Source organism: Eumetopias jubatus, unplaced genomic scaffold (genome assembly GCF_037043125.1).
Source record: "Eumetopias jubatus isolate StellerSeaLion01/CBP00866 unplaced genomic scaffold, mEumJub1_p1.0 scaffold_5, whole genome shotgun sequence".
Lineage (NCBI taxonomy): Eukaryota > Metazoa > Chordata > Mammalia > Carnivora > Otariidae > Eumetopias > Eumetopias jubatus.
In genome coordinates, this window is record NW_028274811.1 from 1,167,626 (window position 1) to 1,186,796 (window position 19,171).

Genomic DNA, 19,171 nt, shown 5'->3' on the forward strand with positions numbered 1-19,171 from the left:
CATATCATGGCCCTCATCCCCCATTCACCCTTCCCGCTTTCAAAAGGTGAGTTATAACCCTGCCCCAGATGACTCAGAATTTTAATTATGTGGTCTGCTAACATTTATTTTTCTCAAACCTCAGTACTACAGCTATAACAAATAACACTTTTAAAATATTTGAAACAGATATTGAATTTATTGGTTGGCTATGAGTAGGAAAATACATCAGTAAAGAAAAGAGACCCTGTATATAAATATAATACTAGCTAGTTACAATTTGACCAAGAAGGTTCCACTGAAAAGAACAGTAAAAGCCCTTGTTACCACCAGTCCATAGGTACATATTCGGTTTCCCATCACCCTTATCAAAGAGCTGCCTAGGCAAATGCGACATTCTTTGAGCTTAGTGCAGATAATGTGCTGGGTTTTGTTACATGAATGGTAAACAAAAACTAGTCCAGTGCATTACACAATATAATGTACTGTGAATAAAGACTAGATACTCTATTTTAGACACTACTTCAACATACCGGTTATTAAGTTTTATGTAACCAAAAAGAAGAGCAAAGTGAACATCTTAAAATACTGTTTACGAGTAGGGGAGAAACACTTGCTAAAGGTGTTCTTTGAATTATCTGCAGTATTTGTACTGAAAATTCTGATTGGTTCATCAAAAGAACAAACTGCTGTAACTATTCTGCCTAGGTTGGCTTTTGTCTTATATATGACATGACCCCAAAACCTTAAGTCACTATGGAAACTAATTCCATGAATTTAAATAGTAAAAAAAAAAAAAAAAAAAAAGGAATAATACAATTGGAATTTATTATTGAAAACCTGAATCTTAGAAGAGCTCTGAACTGTTAATTTCAACATTTAGAAGTGCATCCCACCCAATTTAATAATGTCCTTAGGTTTCAAAGTGCTAACTCTCCTGGCTGTCACCAAATCAAGAATAAAAACACATTTCTTGGAGATGTTCCTTGACTGTCTTCTAGGACTAATAAAGTTGCAATCAGCAATTTATTTCTACAACTTTAGTTTAAATTATGCCATAAATTAATTTTGACGAATATTTAAATTCTCAATGCATAAATAATTACCAATAACACGGTAAAATGTACTTCAAGAGATTTACAACAAGGAATTGTGTGCCTCCAAATTTCTGATCAGTAAAAACAGAAAACATACCCCAAATTTTCTGTAAAACATTCATAAAATGGATTTATCCAGCAAAAACACTGAAATTACATTATGGCAACACCACATTAAATAGATCTGTTACAGAATTTGAAAAAAAAATCTATACTGAGAAAACATACTAGTTTTTATTGCATTTTAAAGAGTATGGATTATTGGAAATTATCCAGGACACAGAAGATATTTAGAACACAAAACCTTGCTTAACAAAAGTATCAATCTATTTTGGTGTGACTCTTTATTCCCTACAGACCCAAAATATTTCTTCCTCTTTTGAAGGTTACAGTTGTTAAGACTACACTCTTGGTTCAATATATCACTACCTAAATAAGATGGAGAGGCTGTTCAAACTGACCCACAGAATGCAGTGTGCCCAGAAGAGGCAAGAACAAATAGTCTCAAGACATTAACAGGCCCTTATATCTTACTATGCTGCCCCCAAATTCAAATATATTGCAGACAATAACAAATACAGATGAAAACATTTTTGTGTAAAGCTCAAACCTTTAGCATCTAACAAGTGCACTCTAGTTCCAGCATCTATGAAAAGAATACATCCTCCATTAACAAATACAAACGGGTAAGTGCTTCTCCCCTCCCTCTCCATAAAGCTCTCTGGACCTGTTATCACATAATACAGATCCCATAGGAAAAGCGGTCTCCTTGCCTCATCAGTCCAATCAGCTCCAGCTCACCTTCGCTGGAAATTGTCAGGATGCACATTACCAACACAGTGTTTAGGAAAAATGAGTAAACACACCTTTTATTCACACCTTACAATAAAAATAAAATAAAATAAAATAAAATATAAAAAAAATAAAATAATAAAATAAAATAAAATAAAAACAAAAACCCCATAAAGAGTTCTGCATTGGTTCTACATCAATAAAACCAGCTTTCCAATGTACTGATTATAAACTGGACGTGTTTGGTGTCAGCACAACTTAAACAAAAAAGCAAAAAATAAAAAGTCATCACAACAAAATCTTAAAAAAACCTCAAAGGAAAAACCAGGTCCCAGACAAAGATTCAAGATCAAAACCTTTTGGAAAATTCTTTAAAAAGAAAAAAAATCATTTATTTAAACAGTAGGTAATTTTATTTTCTCTTAAAAACAGAATAAGCACATTTAAGTGCTGAGTATTTTTCATAAAATTTTAAGTCATTATTCAAAATGACTCATTTTCTGTATAAAAATTATTAATAACATTTCAACATTTTTCTTACTGCTCACATGTCCTTTTGCTCCCCTGCCTGCAGTTGAAACAAAAGCAGTTATACCAAGTTCCCTCTGAATTCATTTGATTTTTGAGAGAAGAATGAATGAGAACAGAATACATACAAGTTAACTTTGCAAAGTTAAAAGCTAGCTTTAATCTCTCATCTACTACTGATGCTACGCGCAAAATACAGGGTGCAACAGAATTTTTACCTTGGTTGACCTATTAAAATGACTTAGTCACTTTATAAATGATCTGAAGAATTGTCTTAGGGACCTGTTTTGAAAATACATCTCATTTACACTGCTTCATAAATGGAAAATTATTTTTTTTAAAAAAAGGGAATGATTTTTTAAAAAACACGGAGACGAAGGAATACGTGGAAAACAAAGAATTCACATGATAGTAGTATTCCGGGTGACGGACGGCATTGTGCAAGGACACCAAGAAGCAATGCTTGGGTCTGGTGAGCAAAGACCCAGGGACCCACCTATGAACATGTTCCAAAATGTGATATTCAATGCTTCACAATGGAAAAAAAAGCCACAGCTTATACAAAAGCGTTTTCATAAAATTCTCACAAATGTTAAACAGTATTTAAAAAATATAAAAGAGGCTGCACAGATTCTCTCTGCATGCACAGGCAGTGCTTGGTGAGAACAAATTTAGGCAGGCACAGTGGAGATAGGACAGGAAGTGTCTCAAAAAGGAGTTAAGAAGCTGCATCCAAGCAGCTGTAATTTTTTAACTTAAAAAAGTTAAAGATTTAAAAATATCAGAATGTACATATATCAACCATTACATTCAGTCCATAAATGCCTACAGATCATTCACTGCTCAGCTTATCTGTCCTGGTAGATAGCTTTTGTAAAAACCCAGGAATTCATGGATAAGTTGCCTCTGGTCTGAGAAAATGTCCAAAGCTTTAAGCAGATTTAGATTTAAAGAGCAATGTTCTCAGTTTAAAAATAAAGTAGTACAAAAGGGCCAACAAAACCCTAACAGTGCAAATCATCAGCAGAGAAAGTCTGTTGCAACTTCTTTTACAAGCTGGCCTTTATAACACATGAAACAGTAAAAAAAACTTAGCCTTAGTTTACAATACAATCATTTCCAAATCTGATTTTTTTTAGTACAAAATTTCATAAATCAGGTCTTCTGTGGATCATATACAATCATAAAGGCTAAATTCAAAGTCTCTATTTTACAAACAAGTCTGAAAAGGGAGGGAGTAAAGTATGGAAGAATGGTCTCTGGATGTTATTACTGGCCTCAAAAAAGTAGTGCTACAGATTTCTGTGCAAAGAGAATATGCTGTTCAAACATTTTCCTATTTCAAGGCATGAAAATATTATATTGGATAGAAGAAACAGGAAAATTACTTGTAACAAATTAAAGAGAGGTGTAAACACACCAATCCCTGTCTAACAGTATATAAAGCATATTGGGCTCAGAATTTGTTGCTAGCACCTGGCTTTCATACTATATCCTTATCAAATAATCAAGATTGAAAATTCAAATCATCAAGAAAAAGGAAAAAAAAAGAAAAAACAAAACAAAACAAAAAAACAAACCCTGGTGGCCATACCTCACTCCCCTATAATCAGATTTTATGAGTTTACAAGTGAAACTGAGGTCGTCCTCTGAAGGTACTTGACTACCTCCTGCCAGGAAGGTGAATGCCGTTAACTTGGGGCAGGAAAGGCAGTAAGAGCTCCAGTTGTGCAAAAAGTGAGAAGTGGTCGGAGGGGATGAGCGGGTGTGGGCAGCCACTGATATTATTCTCAACTAGCCAATGGTGGTCCAGAGGTCCCAGGATGCCTAAAGTGTTCAGCTGAGGTTTCGAATAGAAGATGTAGTCAATGATACCCTGAAAAACAGAAGGAAAAAAAGATGAGGCCTAACATAAGCTAACACTGAAACACTGAGAGCTTTCAAGACGCACCCTCACAGTCATGTTTGGTAAACGTGGGAAGAGGCAGTACTACATAAACCAAATGGTCCCCCACATGTCAAATCTAGCAGAATGAAAACAGTTTAGGGATGATAATCATTCATTCTTCCTCATTTCTGGACCTTTTCACAATCTTTAATGAGACCTACAAGATCCTTCATGGTATGGCCTCAGCTTCTCTTTCCTAACTTGATTTTTTATTATTTTCCCACGCTGACTACTCTATTACCACACTGGTCCTTTTTTTTGAGGAGGGGTGGTGTTGGGAGGGGAGAAGGAAATTCCCTGTAGGTGCCAAGCTCCTTCCTGCCCCAGGGCCTCCACACACGCTCTCCCCTCTGCCTGGAGCACTTTCTTCTACGTGTCATTTGGCTAATTTCTTCTCAATCTTCACGTCAAGTTCATTCACCTTCCCAAGTCCTTCCTGAATCTTGCCCCCACCCACTTACTACCTGCTACCACCTCCAAGTCTCTTCTCTTGTTTATGCGCACCCCTGAGGTGTAACTACACACTCATTTGCGTGGGAGAGACCGGTCTCTCCCACAGGACTGCGAGCTCCACGAGGGCCGGGACATCTCTGCCCTGCACACCGCCAGCAGCACCCAGGCCCAGCACTGGGCACCCAGGTAAACACCTCTCAGTTTGCCCCTCTCCTCCCTGTAACTTCAGCCTCTCCTCCACATGCTTTCAGCCAAAAATACTTAAGCACATTCAAGTGTCTTCCTCTTATCTCTGTATCAGCAACAGGAACAGAAAGAAAGAAGAATCCCTAATCTCTCCTACCTTTTCGTTATCACCCTCACCTCCTCTTCAATCAATCTGCTTCAAGTAAGAATCTCAACGTTGGTTTTTACTACCTCCTTGCCCAGCAATATTCTTTAACTCTCCACATTCTAGTCTCGGTGCCTAGCTCACCAGTGAAGCATCTCTCACCAACAGTTTTTGGAAGCTGAAAGCATGCTTCTTTTCCCCAGAAAGGCCTTCCTGCCTTGGCAGTTGGGCTCCTACACTGTCCTGGTTTACCTCCTCTCTCTGGCCACTCTTCTGTCACTTACACGTTCCTTTTCCCCAGAGTCTGCTCCAGCCTCTCTTCATCTCCACACACTCATCTGTTCCCAGAGTTAAATCATTATCTACAGCACTGCGGCCCCTCCAAACTCAAATTTAAAAAATTTCAAGTTTTTCAAGTTTCTCAAAGAAGACTAACAAACAGCCCTCCCGTCCAAAATTAAGATCCAGTTATTACTAGTATTTAACACTCTAACACACAATCTAACCTGAATGATTCTTTTTCCAGGAGGTTAGAAACTAAGATTCAAGAGCAGAAATGCAAAAGATAGTTAAAAAGAACAGATGAATGCAAGTCCTAAACAACCACTGATATTAAAAATGAGAAGCTCCATATTGTAAGCCACTAACTGTGTCTGAATGAATATAAAATAGAACATATATTTTCAAATGGCTAATATAAACCACATTTTGGCTCAAGGAGTACAGTTTCAGTTAAAATATGAGATGAAACATGTCACTCCAACGGACACCAAATTAAATACTATGGTACCTTCTGAACAGCTGTTAGCAATGAGCATATGAGAAACATAACTGCCCCAAAACAGTGACAGTAAAACTCAGGATTTACTATCATTATTTCATCTGATTTCTTACCCTGGAAACGACTCTAAGAGGTAACTATCAAGTAGGAACGGGACACAAATCACAGAAGAGTAATAAGAGAATACTGCTGTCAACTAATTCAAGATGGCTTACTTCCGGTCTCAACACACATCCACATTTCAAAGATATAATAAAATTACAAGACTCTCCCAAAAAATGGGAGGTTTACAAAGTTTCTCAATCTCAAAAGTCACCTTGAAATCAAATGTCCATCAACAGAAGAATGGATAAAGAAGATGTGGTATAGGTGGGTGTAATATATATATACATATATATGTACATATACACACACAATGGAATATTATGCAGCCATTAAAAAAAAAAAAAAAAAAAAAACACGAAATCTTGTCATTTGCAACGACCTGCATGGAACTAGAGGGTATTATACTAAGCGAAGTAAGTCGATCAGAGAAAGACAAGTATCATATGATCTCACTGATATGAGGAATTCTTAATCTCAGAAAACAAACTGAGGGCTGCTGGAGTGGTGAGGGGCGGAAGGGATGGGGTGGCTGGGTGATGGACATTGAGGAAGGTATGTGCTATGGTGAGCGCTGTGAATTGTGTAAGACTGATGAATCACAGATCTGTACCTCTGAAACAAATAATACATTATATGTTAAAAAAAAAAAAGAAGAAGACAGTAGGAAGGGAAAAATGAAGGGGCGGGGGAATCGGAGGGGGAGAGGAACCATGAGAGACTATGGACTCTGAGACACAAACTGAGGGTTCTAGAGGGGAGGGGTGGGGGGTTGGGTTAGCCCGGTGATGGATATTAAGGAGGGCATGTACTGCATGGAGCGCTGGGTGTTATACGCAAACAGTGAAGCATGGAACATGTTACACATCAAAAACTAATGATGTATGGTGACTAACATAACATAATAAAATAAAATTACAAAAAAAAAAGTCACCTTGAAATCGAACGTGTAATTTGTGTAAGGCATCAGGCCACTCTCATAGGCACTCTTTAACTTGAAACCATGCGTGATTCTTCCATTGGTTGTCCCGTTCTTCCCATTACAGCTGAAGTTTGTAAGACTTTCATTATATCTCAGTTCCTTAAAGTCTTTATGATTTGTTTCTACTCCACCAGTGCTTAAATACTCTACAACACCTATAATGAAGATACAGGTACTTTGTTCATTGTCCAGTATAATATGCAGTGTACAAAACTGAAAAAATGTAATAGTAACTACTTTAAAACAGACAGTTCCCCTTTCTGTTTGTTATTGTTTTATTTTTTTTTTTACATTTCCCAGAACTTATCTAAGTCCATTTTTACATGGTTTTGATCCTCGTATACTGAATATTTTATATTTTGCTGTGCTGGTGTTTCATATTTGTTAAACTAGTTCCTTATTTCTTAAAAAAATTCAGCTTGTTTTTACTTTTTTAAAGAGTTTATTTATTTAATTTATTAGAGAGAGAGAGCACGAGCAGAGAGAGGGAGAAGGTTAGAGGGAGAAGCTGACTCTCCACTGAGCAGGGAGCCCAAAGCGAGGCTGGATCCCAGGACCCTGAGTTTATGACTTGAGCGGAAGGCAGATGCTTAACCGACTGAGCCACCCCAGGCATCCCTTGTTTTTACTTTTTAAAAAGAGTTAACTCCATAATCAACATCTTAGTATCTAGGTTTCTGCCTATGTTGACTTATTTACTTGGTATAAAATGCCAAGATTAGGATTAAATGTGCCACTATACATACTGTCAACCATGGAAGAGAATGCCACCAGCTAGACGGGCTCCGCAAATAGTTATTTTACTTTGCATTTAATGAGTAAAGTTGGACATTTTCCCATGTGTTTGCTATTAAAATACTGTATTTTTTTAACACTGAAATGAGGCTTAATATGTATTATTTGGCTAGTCTCTCTTCGCCCCTTAGATACTCTGTAGTTAAACAGAAGGCAGGACACATGTAGAGAAACTGCCAGAGAACAATCCCCCACTGCTTCAGCAGCAGTGATCCCAGAGAGCTCTAAGAGATGGGCCGAAGAATTATGGATCTCAGATACCTTCACCTGCCCTGAAAACAAATTTTAACAGTTTTTATTTTCTTCCTGGCTCTCATCCATCATGACAGCAATGAACTGCAAGTGAACTGAACCACTCCAAATGTGTTTATACTTACATGCTTCAGGCACATGTGCAAGGGCAAGGAAAAGTACTTTGTGCGAATGACAGAGTACAAACGAAGAGTTGAAATACAAAAAGGAATACTTAGTCTGACATTACAAGAACTATGGTTTTGTTCACTGTACTATCCAATGGAAAAGTATTCAAGAATAAGCCTTTCTGTATTCTTCTACATTGTAATAAAAATCAAGATCCCTGTTCTATTTTGTTCAAAGCACTAGCCTGATCTGTGTAAATAAGGGATCTCAATTTCCACCCAAGGTGTATTGGTATCAAGCCCACCAATATTAAGATCCTATAAATAGCCATTTACACTGCATCCTATTACTCCATGCTGGAATCCCAGAGAAGCTATCTTAATAACCTTCTCAGAGTTTAGATTATATGTGACTTGGGGATAATGAAATATAATCATGTTCTTTAACAAGTTATTTCAAGTTATCAACTACATGTTTATCGAAGATGATTAATGTCCTTCCTCCTTAGGTGTTCATAGCATCATCTCATTTTCAAAATAGTCTCCCTAACTACACACACAAAAAATGCTAAATCTGATTCACAGTTGCTGCTATAAGCTGAATTTTCATTTTGACCAAATTTGGAATTACCAAAAACAATATATTACAAAAACAATTCAGTCAAAAAAAAAAAAAAAAAAGCATTCTACATAAAATATCTTTTCTTACCAGAATCCGGCAAAGAATTAAGATCTGCACATAACACTAGTGGAATAGCTCCAAATTCTCCCACTACACTGGACTGGAGGTTTCGTGAGGCTTTATCAATAATGTTCTTCACTTCTGAGAGGAACATCATAGTTTGAACCAATTTCACATCAGAGTATTCAGGGTCCCAATGCATATGAGCATTAGCCACAAGAATAAGTTGTTTTTCTGTTCCAAGATGTGGCTTTCCAGCTATATTAGATAAAAAGAAAACAAAGAGACAGACAAAACCCGCCCATCAGCCCATATATTCTTACAGGATCTGAAAGCAAGTAATATATCTCAGAGTCTCAGGAACAAAAAAGGACCCTAAAATTTACCTAACAACCGCCCACCTGATGACTAAATCTACGGTAGCACAAACCTGAAAAACAGTCCTCTATGCTCTGGTTGAATGGTTTGAGGTAGGGCATTCAGTACTTGAACACACACAGCCCATTCTATTTGGGACAGCTTTATTTTTAAACAGTTGTCTCCTTAAAACTTCTGGCTTCATTCAGATGTCCTAAATTGAGTCTCACAAAATTAAATCTACATCCTTTTTCTTAGATATATTTAATACAGGCACTAAGTTCCATCTTTATTTTCTCTCCTTCAGGTTAAACATCTCTAGTCCCAACTGTTCCTCAAGGGACACAAGTTTCAGTTCTCGGCATGATGGTCACTCCAAATGTACTTTTAATTTGAAATAAGTGGTCCATTTATCCAAAACTCAAAACATTTAAAATAATGATTACAAGTAGGGCAGGAAGAGAAGTTAGCTTACTTATCCTTGCTGCCATGAAATTATAGAAGGGTATGGAGTTCTTCTCTCTGAGCAGTTATTTTAGCTAATATTTATTTCAACATTTCTCTTACGTAAAATATTATTGGGAGCAAAAAAACCCATTTTTTTCTTTGGCTTTATGCCTTTCAAAGTTTGAAATACTTTTCTGGGCACTGCGTTCTCATCTTAAGCTTTGTGGTAGAGAAAAAGGGATATGGTATTTTAGAAATGACTTAAATTCTCACTGAGTTTCTTCAGGTGTTAGATAAGACTATTAATACATAACAAATTTTCTGCTTTCTATTAAATTTTGGAGGTCAATTTTACAGGAAGTGAAAAGGTCACTCACATGACATTTCAATCAATTCCTTTCGAAGTTCTAGCAGTACTGCAACTCCAATGTTATCTTTTGTCATGACTCTGTTCAGCATAGCTTCAGACCCTTCTGAATTTGCCATTGCTAGCTGATTAAATTCAACAGTGTGTTTCTGAACCAAAGTAAATCTAAAACACAAACAAAAACACACACACAAACATAGAATTGGGAATACCAAGGTATTAGCTTTGTGGGAAATGCAGTTTTCCCAAACTTTCTTAACAAATATGATGGCATGTAAATCACATTATGGAAAATCCTCCAACTTCACACCAAGCTTCCCACATCCGTTTCAAGTTGTTCTCAGTCTGTTACTGATAAAAACAACATCTTGAAATACTTTTACAACTTAAGACAATGTAGTCATCTTCTGTTTTAAGTTTCATGTTGGAATATTCCATCTTGTAATTTTTAAATAATTCTTTTCCAAACTATAGGTTTAAGAATCCCTCTACCATCCTAGAGGGAATGATAATTCAGAGGTGTTTCAATTACCAATTGGAGTTAAACCCTAGTGAACACCTGAAGAAACAGCAGCACTTTCAACAAGTCTCCCAAACAAGATCACTTCTGATGCTTCAGAACCAAACCCTTCAACACTAAGAATACAACACTTCAGTCTCCGATTTGCCAACTAATTTCCACACCCCTGACTCCCTGCAAATACTGAGAAAATTTTCTTTTTTAAACATAAGATGACTTACTTTTCTGTCTTGAAGAATACTGCACAGCCATCGACATGTTTTCTCTCTTGTTCTGACATTGTCCGAGCTCTAGATTTAGGACTAAAGAATCCATTATAGCCACGTTCTTTCAGTTCTACCAGAAAAAAACTGTAATACTGTTCTGTTTCAACCTCCTGAAAAATTGCAAATGGCAAAGTTATTCATAAGACAAAAATCAGTCCCATGCATTAACTTTACATGTACAGTTTGAGGGGCTGAAATAATTTCAAAGGACTAATCTGCAGAATAAAGAACTAACATCTTTCAACGTACATACACCTCGGTGTGTGTGTATTTTCTTATATTTTAGAACTGATGGGGAATAAGAATCAGAGAGAGAGGAGGAACTTCGCAGATTCTAATTGAAGACCACAGGTAGAAAGTGACTTGCCCAAGGTCGTGTAAATTATTATAACAGTAGGACTGAGACCCCAAAGTTACTGTGTATCAGGTTCAATGCGCTTTCCACTATGCCCTAATTATTCTATTACTGCTGATGGTAAAGTAAAACTATACCTTGACAATGCCATAATTTCAGTAACACCGCCACCCCATTAAAAAATAGTGCCAGGGCATCTGGGAGAGAAAGATGAATATTTAACTGTCATAGCAAATGCCTAAAACCCAAATTAACCCATTTGCTTCATTTGGCAGCACAGTGCTGCAAAACAAAGCAGGTAGTGAATGCTCCCAGGATTTGCTAAAAACAGAGCCAATATTTTAAGAATTGCTGAGCTGGAACTTCAAATGTGTTAGGGTAATGTGTTCCCAGTCTGTCCCTTGCTTATCAACACTGGGGCATTTGTGCAATTTACACAAACACTCTTCTCATGACTTACCTGAAGACTTATGATATCAGCATTGCAGCTCAAAATTTCTTGAATAATGGCCTTTTTCCTGTAGTCCCAATTTAGTGCCCAAGATGGACAGTAGCCGTATAACTGCCGGGTCGCATATTTATCACAAAGAACATTATAGCACATGACAGAAAACAAGGCTGTAGGAAAGATAACTTTACTTATTCACACACGTGGCAGAAAAATAAAAATAATTAATTTCAATAATTTTTACTTAAATGCTAAGTTTGACTTTATTTCACTCAATATATATTCACTGAAAAGCTACTATATGCCAGACATAATGGATAAAAGTAAAGTTGAATAAGGAAGGAAAGACAGCTGAACAAATAATGATACGATGTGTTATCTGCTATAGAGATACCCACAGAAGGTTTGAAGCTAAAAGACTAAGATCTCAAGCCTCTCTGTCCCTAAGACCAGGGCTCATCACATCTGTACTCCCTCCACCACTCTGCTAACTGCTAATCCATAATGTGGAAAACTTGACAGTTTTCCTAATAGGCATGGCTAACTTTCTTCTATAGAGCAACTATTATTAATCCATGTGAAAGGAAAGAGGTATCATAGACCAAATCCTGTTACACACATCATGTAATTCCCAAACTATTTTCATACAAGTTAAGTTAAAAAGAAATCAGAGGGGGGTCCTGGGATCAAGCCCCGCACAGGGCTCCCTGCTCCGTGGGAAGACTGCTTCTCCCTCTCCCACTCCCCTTGCTTGTGTTCCCTCTCTCGCTGTGTCTCTCTGTCAAATAAATAAATAAAATCTTTAAAAAAAAAAAAGAAGAAGTCAGAGGCCATTAGTTCAATTTCTCTCTCAAGTAAGTGTTTTGGCTGTCTTACAATTCTGTAGTATCAAATTCATTTGGAACACACTATGGTTTGGAAACTTCCAATATAAAGATTTTGGTGTCTTTATTATAATAAATGAGTTTGGTCAATACTTTACAGCGGAGCTTCTTCTCAACAGTGGCACTACTGACATTATGGGTGGGTAAATTCTTTGCTGGGGGCTGGGGGGAGGCGCTGTGCTGTGCAATGTAGCATGCTTAGCAGCATCTCTGATTTCTAACCATGGGCTGTCAAGAGCACTTCCCCCGGTTTTGACAATCAAAAAAATGTCTCCGGACATTGCTAAATGTCCCTTGGGGGATGAAAATGCCTCTGGTTGAGAAGCACTGCTCTACAGCATACCTATGGCATAGTAGGAAGACCAGCTAAGCAACAATTAAGTCTTTATTATTCTCTCTCAAACCAAATCAATCTTAAGCATTCAACTATAACACAGCCCATAATCTAACCCATGCCAACACACTGTTAGATTTATAATACCAAGTAAAAATAAGTTAAAAAAATATAAGGCTACCAACCAGTTGGCCTTGTTCTGTCTGGTTCTTGCAACATAATCCAAGATCTTGGAGGTGGCTGTTCTGTTGAAACTAGATGAATATAAAACAAAATTAAGCAATATTCTTACACATCTTCCTAAAAAAATTGTTTGAACAAATGACCACTTACTTCTTTTTGCAGTACCTGCCAAATTATCAAGCAAATAGTTCAGTAGCCTTCTTGTTCCATCTGGTTCCAGATAGAGGTTCAATATATCCTGGGTAAGTGGATTTCCTGGAAATATTTTTTAAATAGGTAAAATGAAACCAAGAAAGGTAACAAAATATTTCAAAAGTAAAAAAACATACCAAAATTATCAGATCATCTATAACAATGTATATAGTTACTAGTAATATACCAAACCAGAGAAAATATTTTTCCAGGTTTTGATAAGAATAAAAATGATTCATACCATGTTCCACAGAAGTAGGCAGAAAATGATGATTGTGGACTGATGTCAATCTAGAAGAGATCTAACAGTGCTCTGTATCTGGCCCTGCCTCAACAACACTTTTACGACAATCAAACCCAAGTGAAAGCAGAAGGGGAAGAGTGGGAAGGAGGGTCAGACCAGGGAAAGAGGGCATCCACTGTAATGAATCAGAGAATCAAAACTTAAGAATGCAACAAAGCTAACAAGATATCCTAATGACAAACGTAGTCTGCACTTAGATTTTTAAAAATTCTACTAAATAAAGTAATAACAAGATGAGACAGATTTGGTTTATGATTAAGTCACTAAGGAAAGGGGAAAACCCCAGGGCTGTGAGCCATCCGTAAATTCAGTAGCTCTTTCCTAAGTGCCAAAAATGAAAGCAAGCGCAATGATTTACATGTATCTACAAGAGTCTCAAATCCTCGCAGAAGGATTTCTTATGTGCTTATGAAAATTAACAGTACAATGAACTGCTTGAACAGTGAAGTTCCTACCCACACCACACAAGGGGTATATATATTGTTCTGGATGCCACAGCCCCACTTTAAGAAAGACTAATAAATGTTATAGACTGAAGAAGACAAACGATTTATAAATCATTATAAAGTGATTATAAGATCTTAAACATACCAAATGAAAAAAGATTTTCAAAGGATGTTGCCCCCCTCACTTTCTCTGCCAGAGAAGTGTTAAGAGAAAGCCAGCAAAAACAGAAGGTTGAGTAAGATTCAGAGTTTCATAATGTAATATGACTATGTCCAGTTTCAAGTGAAAATCACTCATCATACCAAAGATTTCAAACTAAATGAAGAAAGATAAACAAGATTCCAACACCAAGATGACAAAAACATTAGAATGATCTGATCTAAATACAGCAGGCATGACAAAAAATGCTTAAATGAAAAACAGCAAAAACATGTTTGAAATAAATGAAAAAACAGGAAGACTCAGCAAAGAAAAACAAAGTTTTGGCAAATGAACAAAACATGTTTTTGAAAATGGAAATATTAAAACTGAATAACAGAATAAATGAAATAAAAAGTTTAGTGGATGGGTTCAACAGCAACATAGAGGGTCAGAGGAAAGAAACAGTGAACTGAAGACAGAACAGTAAGAATTACCCAATCTGAACAATAATAGAAAGGAAACCGAAAAAAATGAACAGAGCCTTAGGGACCTGTGGGACCATAACAAAATTCTAAAGTTCATGTCCTCAGAGTTGTGGAAGCAGAGAACAAGAATCACTGAGCTGAAACAGTACTCAAAGAAATAATGGCTGAAAAACTCCCCAAATTTGGAGAGAAAAACAAACCTGCAGATTCAAAAGTCTGATAAAACCCAAACAGGACACACTTAAATGAATCCACAGCAAGCCACACCATAATTAAACTTCTGAAAACTAAAGACAAAGAAAAAATCTTGAAGGCAGCCAGAGAAAAACACCTTACCTCTAGGGGGAACACACTCTGAATAACAGCAGACTTCTCATCACAAGCCACGGTGGTCACAGGGAAGTGGCACAAGATTTTTAGTGCTGAAAAAAAAGAACTGGCAACCCAGAACCAATATCCAGTGAAAACAACCTTTAGAAAGGAAGGAGAAATAAAGACATTCACAGAGGACAGAAAACTAAGAGAATCTATTGCCAGCAGATCTATCCAAAAAGAATCAGAACAGAAGTTCTCTAAATACAAAGGAAATGATAAAAGAAGGAACCTTGGAACATTATAAAGAAAAAAAGAATATGATCTTCAAAAGGGGGCAAATATAATAATAGGCTTTCCTTTGCTTAAGCTTTCTAACTCGTCTTCAGCCGTTAAAATATTTTCGTAACACTGGTTTAGTTCTAAATAAACGTACAGAAAATATTTAAGACGATACTATAAACAGGGAGCAAATAAAAAGTCATCAAGAGAGTTAGGGATTATATATTTCACTCAAAATGGCAAAATGATAGCACTAATAGACTTTGTAAGTTCTGTATGTTGTCCACAAGAAACTCACTTCAAATGTAACACTATAAGCAGGTTGAAAGGAAAAGGATGGAAAAAGATGTCATGAAAACAAAGGAAAGCAGTAGTGACTAATTAGTATCAGATAAAGTTGGTATCAGAGAAGATAAATTTACTAGAGACACAAAGCGACATTACATAATGTAAAGCAGAACACATAGCAATTCTAAACACGCATCCACAAAATGACAGAACTGAAAAATATTTTAAGCAAAAACAGAACTGAAAGGACAATAGAGAAATCTCCAATTATGCTGGGAAACTAACAATCCTCTCTCAACAACTGACAGAACCAGACAAAAAAGTTCCAACACCATCAATCTGACACTAACTACGTTAATATATAGGATCCAGTTGAGATTTATAGAACATTCTACCCAATAACAGCACAATACGTATTCTTGTGCATGCCCAAGGGGCATTAAACTAGTAAAGACCAAACCCTGGGCCATAAACCACCAAACGTCAACAAATTTAAAAGAACTCAAATCATACAGAATTCTTCAACCACAGGGAATCACACTAAAAACTAGTACTGAAAAGACAAAAGGGAAATCTGGAAACACTTGGGAAAATTCTAAACAATCCATGGATCAAAGAGGAAGTTTTAAGGAAAATTTTAAAATGCACTGAATTAGGGGCGCCTGGGTGGCTCAGATGGTTAAGCGTCTACCTTCGGCTCGGGTCATGATCCCAGGGTCCTGGGATCGAGCCCCACATCGGGCTCCCTGCTCAGTGGGGAGCCTGCTTCTCTCTCTCTTCTCTACTGTTCCCCCTACTTGTGCTCTCTCTCTGTCAAATAAATAAAATCTTAAAAAAAAATTAAAAAAAATAAAAGTAAAATGCACTGAATTAGTGAAAATGAAAACATACCATATCAAAATTTGTGGCTGGACACAGCTAACACAGAGCCAAGAGGGAAATTTATAGGACCTAATGCATACGTTAGAAAAGTAATCTCAATTCAATAATCTAAACTCTGATCCTAAGAACCTAGAAAGAACAAAAAGCAAAAAGATGGATTAAAAATACTAAAGAATAGGAATCAATGAAATTAAAAACAGAAAAAAGGAATTTTTTAAAAAGCTGTTTCTTTCAATAAAATTAGTAAACCTCTACCAAGACTGACAAAGAAAATGAAGACAAAAATTACCAATATAAAAAGTGAAAGGGGATATCACTACAAATCTTACAGAAATCAAAAGGATAAGAGAATACTATGAACAACTCTACATACATAAATTTAACAACTCATATGAACGGGCCATTTCCCTGAAAAACACAAACTGTCCGAACTCACTCAGTACATAATTTAAATAGCCCTATACCTATTAAAGGAAATGAATTCATAATTTAAAAAATACCAGGAAAGAGGGGCGCCTGGGTGGCTCAGTCAGTTAAGCATCAGATCATGATCGTCTCAGGTCATGATCTCAGGGTTGTGGGATCAAGCCCCAAGTCAGGCTCCATACTCAGCATGGAGTCCACCTGAGATTCTCTCTCCCTCTTCCTGTGCCCCCACCCCTGCTCACGCATGCTCTCAAATAAATAAATAAATAAAATCTTAAAAACTGACAGAAAAGAAATCTCCAGACCCAAACTGCTTTGCAGGAAAATTCTACTAAACACTTAAAGAATTCTAATTCTACAGACTCTCAGAAAACAGAAGATGAGGGGGCGCCTAGGTGTCTCAGTCATTAAGTGTCTGCCTTCGGCTCAGGTCATGATCTCAGGGTCCTGGGATCGAGCCCTGCATCGGGCTCCCTGCTCAGCAGGAAGCCTGCTTCTCCTTCTCCCACTGCTTGTGTTCCCTCTCTTGCTGTGTCTCTCTCTGACAAATAAATAAATAAAATCTTTAAAAAAAGAAAACAGAATATGAAGGAACACTTTCAAATTCATTTCATAAAGCTAGTATTACCTAAATACCAAAACCAGACAGTTAGCATACAAATAAAAATAAAGACAAATACCCCTCATGAATATTGAGTCAAAAATCCTTAAGAAAATATTAGCATACAGAAGTAAGCAATAAATAAAAAGAATGAGAACCATGACCAAGTGGGATTTATTCTAGGAATACAAGGCTGGTTCAATATGCAAAAATCAATTATAAGGCTAAAGGAGCAAAAATACATAATCCTATCAACTGATGCAAAATAGGCATTTCACAAAATTAAAAACCCATTCATGATTAAAATCTCCAGAAAAAAAGAAATAGAGGGAAACTTCCTCAAATTGATAAAAGACAATCCACAAAATGCCTACTGCTAACATTACACTTAACAGTGAAGACAGAACACTTTCAAAGATCAGGAAAAAGAGGGATATCTGTTCTCACAACTCTTATTCAACATAGTGCTAGAAGTTCTAGTCAGCACAATAAGGCAAGAAAAAGAAAGAAAAAGCAGACATATTGGTAAGCAAGAAATAAAATCATCCCTATTTGTAGATGACATAATTTTCTACTACATGGAAAATTCCCCCCAAATTAAAAAATTTACCAAAAAGAGCGCGCACACACACACACACACACACACACACACAAAAGGCAACTCCTAGAACTAGAAGTGAATTCAACAGGGTGGAGGATACAAGAAAAAATACAAAAATCCAATTCAAAAAGATATATGTACCCCTATGTTTACTGCAGCATTATTTACAATAGCCAAGATATGGAATCAACCCAAGTATCCATCCATAGATGAATGGATAAAAAATGTGGTATATATGTACAATGGAGTATTACTCAGCCATTAAAAAAAAGATCTTGCCATTTATTACATGAATGGACCTATAGGATATTATACTAAGTGAAATAAGTCATACAGAGAAAGAAAAATATGACACAGTATCACTTAAAAGAATCTAAAAAACAAAACGAACAAGCAAACAAACAAAAACCTGACTGTTAAATACAGAAAACAAACGGGTGGCTGCCAAAGGGAAGGGGGGAATGGGAGGATGGATGAAAGAGGTAAAGAAAAAAAAAAATCCCCACTGTATTTCTATATGCTCAGGAATGTACACATGGAGAGCAAAATTTAATACACTATCAGTTACAATCACTAAAAAAAAAAAAAACCACAAACAAAAAGAAATAAAACAAAACATTTACATGCCTTATATACCAAAAACTACAAAATATTGATGACAAAAATCAAAGCTCTAAATATAGGGAGAGACACGGCACGTTCATGGATCAGAAGATTCAATTCTCCCCAGTTTGATCTCTAGGTTTCACACAATTCCGATCAAAATCCCAGCAATATTTCTTGTAACTAGAGACAAGATTATTCTAAATGTATAGGGAAAGGCAAAGGAACTAAGTTTAAAATGTTTTGAAAAAGACAACCATAGTAGAGGAATCAGTCTATCCTATTTCAAGACTTAATTACCCTATTTCAACTTTCAAGTAACTACTGGCAAAGGGATAGACACACACATCAATGGAAAAGAGAGAATCCAGAAATAGATCCACACAGATATGTCCAACTGATCTTGGGAAAGGTGTAAAGGCAATTCAATGGAGGATAGACTTTTCAACAAATGTTGCTAGACCAACTAGACATTCATACACTAAAGCATGAACCTTCAACTAGTCCTGGCTTCTTTTAGCTCAATTTTAACTTCAAATAGATCACAGACTTAAATGTAAAACATAAAACCATGAAACTTTTTTTAAAAAAAGATTTATTTATTTTAGAGAGGGGGG

General features: G+C 36.4%; 1 protein-coding gene across 3 annotated transcripts in view; it reads right to left on the reverse strand.

Annotated features, from left to right (window-relative positions):
- Positions 1 to 19,171, reverse strand: part of CNOT6 (CCR4-NOT transcription complex subunit 6) — a 74,129-nt gene that overhangs the window by 4,448 nt on the left and 50,510 nt on the right. Inside the window, exons 5-12 of one of the 3 annotated variants that reach the window (XR_003607602.2) lie at positions 13,141 to 13,245; positions 12,993 to 13,061; positions 11,602 to 11,759; positions 10,742 to 10,896; positions 10,011 to 10,165; positions 8,857 to 9,087; positions 6,946 to 7,148; positions 3,991 to 4,272 (exon numbers count right to left, since the gene is read on the reverse strand). Coding sequence is in view for 2 of the 3 variants with exons in the window: in XM_028093780.2 (XP_027949581.1) it covers positions 4,060 to 4,272; positions 6,946 to 7,148; positions 8,857 to 9,087; positions 10,011 to 10,165; positions 10,742 to 10,896; positions 11,602 to 11,759; positions 12,993 to 13,061; positions 13,141 to 13,245 (1,289 nt within the window). In the remaining variant the exon portion in view is untranslated. Of the gene's footprint in view, positions 1 to 1,291; positions 4,273 to 6,945; positions 7,149 to 8,856; positions 9,088 to 10,010; positions 10,166 to 10,741; positions 10,897 to 11,601; positions 11,760 to 12,992; positions 13,062 to 13,140; positions 13,246 to 19,171 lie in introns of those variants that run through there. The other 2 variants (XM_028093781.2, XM_028093780.2) reach the window with 2 other exon arrangements.